The following is a 5034-nucleotide window of genomic DNA, read 5'->3' as shown; positions in this document are numbered from 1 at the left end:
ATGGGTAGACCAGATAATTTAAAATACAATTTGATGACATAAAGTGAATACAATATAAAAAAAAATACGAAAATGACACGATTTAAAATTTTAGCAATAATCATATATAAGTTTAACAAAATAAAAAAAAATTTCATATTTTTATATAGATACGAATTTTGATATATTTAAATATATAAATTTAATATTTTATATCATACAAATATACAAACAGTTAGATTTAGATATGACTCACTCAACCCAATTTATTCAACCCAATGTATCCAAATCCAATATGCAGTCATCACTGTGATGGACATTAGCCAAGAAATCAACAATGGTTACAATTAGTGGCTCAATCAGCAATGCTATGGGCTTGGAATTAGAATCTTTTATGGTTATTGTCCCATAATGGTTACAATTATAGGCCAATCTAGCAAAGCTATGGGTTAAGGTCCATACTTTTATGGTCATTGGCCCCAATGGTTAAAATTGTAGGTTATTTAGCAGTGCTTGGGTTTTTACAGCACCTTAGGCCCATGTCTTCTTTGGACTTTACACTCATGAAGCAGTTATAGGCCCATTTTGCCATGACAATGAGCCTGTTAATAAAAAACAAAACAAAATCTCAATAAAATTTCAGAAAAAAACTAAAAATTACACTCTTTTCAGGTCAGCAATGGATCTTCTCTGCAAAGCCTACTCCAACGCTTCAGACGATGAAACGGAACCCGAACTCGAACTCAAACTCAAACTCAAATCCAAACCCGTAAACCATCACCACCTTCCTTTCCGCCCTGCGAAACGGCCCAAACCCGAATACCCATTCCCTACAGTGGATCTTCAGAAGAGAGAAGAAGCTCCGGTTCCAGGTAGATACATATCCAAGAGGGAGCGAGCACTTTCTGTTTCGGTTCCCCTGGCTGCTGAACCGAACCCGGATCACCAGGATCCTCGTTTCATCACTCAGCCAGGTACTTCTTGGTTCTACCTTCTTTTGTTTTCCAGGCTTTTAGCGGCTGTTCTTTTGGTTTTTGTTTGTTTTGGGGCTTAAAATTACAGTTTTAAAAATTATTTTTTTGTTGAAAAATAAGTAAAAAGAGGAAATGGGTAGTCTTGTAACTGATCAAATAGTTAGTTTTTACAATTAGAAGCTTAATTTAATTTGTTTTCTTCAATCGAGTAAAGAAATGTTGGATTGAATTGGTGATAACCCATTTTTTGCAAAAGTTTAAAGAGAAACTCTTTGTGGCAAGAAAAAGTTAGAAATTTTCATGTAAAGGTGATTGTTGATGCTAGGCTCAATTGCCATGCACTCCATTTTCTATTGCTTGTATGATTCGATAATCTTAGTCAAAGACTAATGCCCTTTTTTTATTTTTTATTTTTTTATTGTTGTTGCCTATGTCGTGTGCCCATTTTCTTTTTGATGGATCTTACGTTAAGGGTCTTTCTTTTTTGGCGTTAATGATAATTCTTACTTGTATATTCTATGGCTTGGTTTAGAATTGCTTGTGTTTTCTTTGTGTGCACAATTTAAAGAATGGAACTTCAAAAGGGTCAGGGAAGCAAATTGCAATTTCATATGAGCCCTTGAATGATAGAAAGAAAATTTTGACATGGTTTGTTCTGGTGATTGGCACCTCTCTCATGGAGGGTCTAGTCAAAGCACAGAGAGAGAGAGAGAGAGAGAGAGAGAGAGAGAGAGAGAGAGGCGCATTGTATGAAGATAGTTGAATATCTTTATCTTTGAGTGTTTTTGGTGTCTAATCGAAGGACCAGAACAAAATTTGATATATGCCCTCAAATTATTGAAAGAACTATTCAATCAATTCCAAATATTTGGCAAGCTTATTGATTGTTATGATCATCGCTAGTTAGAGGGGAAAAAAAGAGAGAAGAAGAGCACTGGATGTTCCTTTATAAATAGAACAAAAATTCAGCTGTTCATAAAAATCATGAATCAAAGAAAATGTATTCATGTTTGGTCCCTTATCATGGTCTTGTGAAAAGTGGGGAAGTCAGAATGTGTAAGACTGCTTATTGTTTACTATAGGTTTATGGAGTAATGTCAGTAACAGTAAGGGATATTATGCTAAGTTGCCTACTCATAAGCTATTTACTAATGTCCAGATGAGTTTACTAGTATCATAAAAACTTGTCTCTTTGCCAGCTGACACAGTAAATTCTTGTTCGCAGTTCTGGGAAGCATTTCAGATTTGGATATACCACATTATGTTCTCTCATCAATGCAGCATAAGCCAAAGGGCATTACACAGCTAAGTCAAATTCCTGAAAAGTTGTCCATCGCTCTGCATGGCCATGCAAAAGCTGTTAATGCTGTTTGTTGGTCACCAACTCATGGTATGCTCTTATTTTTTACTGTTTACTTTGTATTTTAATTTTCAGTTAAAAAGAATGCTGTATTAGTGCGTATTTTTTATTGGTCCAAACTTATGAGTGCCACTTTAACTGTCTAACTCTAGTTTCAGTTCATGCATCATTCTTATGGCATGTGCCACAGGCCTTATTGATTTGTTCATTGTAGTTAGTTTACAACAGCTCATCTACTTGCTTCTGCTGGGATGGATCAAACAATCCACATATGGAATGTATGGAGCAGAGATCAAAAGAAAGCTCGTGTGTTTAGCTTTCATAACGCAGCTGTGAAAGACGTTAAGTGGTCAAAGCAGGGGTTATTTGTTCTTTCTTGTGGATATGACTGTTCATCAAGGTTGATTGATGTTGAAAAGGGACTTGAAACACAGAATTTTAAAGAGGATCAAGTTGTTGGAGTTATCAAATTCAATCCAGATAACTCAAACCTATTCCTTTCTGGGGGATCAAAGGGCAGACTCAGATTGTGGGATGTTAGAACTGGCAAGGTGGTGCATGAATACGTTCGAGGTCTGGGTCCAATTCTTGATGTTGAATTCATTAATGATGGGAAGCAATTTGTATCTTCCAGTGATGTTTCTGGGGGTAATGTCAGTGAAAATTCTATTATTGTTTGGGACATCTTAAGACAGGTGCCACTGTCTAATCAGGTTAGAGACGCCTTTCAATATCATTTAGTCTCCATCTCCAGGATTTTTATGGTAGAGCTAGTTCCACCTCATATTACCTCCTCTTAGTCTCATTTACAATTCTTCTTTCTTTGTACTTGTAGATGGTTAGCATATGGCCACCCTCCGACCTAAATATATTGCCTTTTGCTATAATGCATTTTTAGCATGGCTTCTTATTTTGGTGCTTAAAAAATCACAAACCACAATGAGTAGATATTTTAAAGTATATTCTAAATCAGTTTTATTTGCATGGAAATGAAACACAATTCTTCCATGTTAACTTTTATTTCATCTCACAATCAATTTCGTTTTTTTTTTTATTTAAAACTGTATGTAGTATGTAGGTATAGTCATGACATAATTCTCTACTAGTATCTAATTAGCAAAACTTATGTTATTGAACCTTAATTAGAGATTTTCAACAATCTTTTAAAAAGGAGTCGCACAACAAGTGGTGATGCATGCTTATCTATTACTGTGTGGTCAAGTTATTGGATCCTACTATTTTAGGAATTGTCATTTCAGCATGTATTTGTATTAGTATATTATACCTTTATTCCATTCCCTTTCCTTCGTGTCTCAAACTGCCTTGTTTCTATTTGTGACCATTGCTTTAAGGACAACAGTGAATGCATCCTCTTATCTCAGTCAAGGGGAGTAATAGCCTTTATGTCTGGTATGCTTTGCCCTAAGCGTGAACCTATATGACACTTCTAGTTTGGCTTTGTCAGTCTTTAAGAACAAATCACAAAGGCCTAATGACTATAATTTGGGGTTGGGGGTACATTTTCTATCAAATAAAAAGAAAGAATTCTAGTTTAGCAAGAGTTTTCCTTAAGCTATTGAGCAGAGATGCTGAGCTGCGTCATAGAAAACCTATGCACAAACTTTAAATTAGTTGCTTTACAAACCTTGACATGTGAACCATTGGCTTGTTTGTTGACTTGGCACTCAGCTTTGCTCTTCAAGTTGGTCGTTCTTAGGAGAGTTGTTTGAATACTGTCTCTTGAGTTAAATCAACTTAAGTCAGGTTTAATTAGTTGCATGACTTTGGAATTTGACATTAGTCCTGTAATTAAAACACACATGCATGCACAAAATTATTGCATTTTTTTTTGTTTTTGGTATGGAAGAGAAAAGATGCATAATCAATCAGCCATGTTAAAATACTATGTCCTCTGTGTAAGATTGATGAACCATTGGACTAAAGTCGTGTTCTTCAGTTTCTCTCATCACTTCTATTACCCTTTCAAATATAAAAGGAGATGTACAAAATATCCATAGTTAGCCATTTGTTATCGACATGCCCTAATCATATCTTTTTCATTGGCCTTTTCACATGGATATTCGAATTCAAGACAAGCATGATAAGATATTTGGACAAAGTTTTGACAACTTTTATTGTTCTGGTATATCTTCTACGGTAATGCAATTCATGTTTTCTCTGTGCCAGGTTTATGCAGAAGCCTACACTTGTCCTTGTGTGAGGTACCATCCATTTGATCCCTATTTTGTGGCTCAATCGAATGGAAATTATATTGCCATTTTCTCTTCAAGTCCCCCCTTCAAGCTAGACAAGTATAAAAGGTATGAAAGTCATGCAGTGTCTGGATTTCCAGTTAAGTGCAATTTCAGCTTGGATGGGGACAAGCTTGTATCTGGTTCCTCAGACGGTTCGATATACTTCTATAACTCCCGATCGTCGGTGCTCGTCAAGAAAATCAAGGCATACGAGCAGTCCTGTGTTGATGTCGTTTTCCATCCCATCTTGTCTAATGTAATTGCTTCATGCAGTTGGAATGGAGATGTTTCAGTGTTCGAGTGAAGACAGCTTATTTATCCTTAATCTTAGGACAAGCAAAGGAATCTTGAACATACAAAGATGTATAAAACAACGTATTACTCTTCTTACTTAATTTGTGTGGGAAAGCACAAGAGAAACAGAATTAAAACCATTGACAATCACAAGATCTCAGTCTTCTAGTAA

At 35.6% G+C, this 5034-nt stretch overlaps 1 protein-coding gene across 1 annotated transcript; it reads left to right on the top strand.

Moving 5' to 3' along the window:
- Nucleotides 1–624: 624 nt before the first annotated feature.
- On the top strand, nt 625–5034 carry LOC111288388 (Transducin/WD40 repeat-like superfamily protein). Its single transcript, XM_022879268.2, has 4 exons — nt 625–953; nt 2179–2343; nt 2542–3026; nt 4501–5034. Exons 1-4 carry the CDS (start codon nt 659–661, stop codon nt 4870–4872), a joined length of 1317 nt encoding a protein of 438 aa, XP_022735003.2. The 5' UTR covers nt 625–658; the 3' UTR covers nt 4873–5034.

Source organism: Durio zibethinus, chromosome 4 (genome assembly GCF_047325235.1).
Source record: "Durio zibethinus cultivar Kanyao isolate XHJ-2024 chromosome 4, ASM4732523v1, whole genome shotgun sequence".
Classification (NCBI taxonomy): domain Eukaryota; kingdom Viridiplantae; phylum Streptophyta; class Magnoliopsida; order Malvales; family Malvaceae; genus Durio; species Durio zibethinus.
This window is presented reverse-complemented; position numbering and strand designations above follow the sequence as displayed.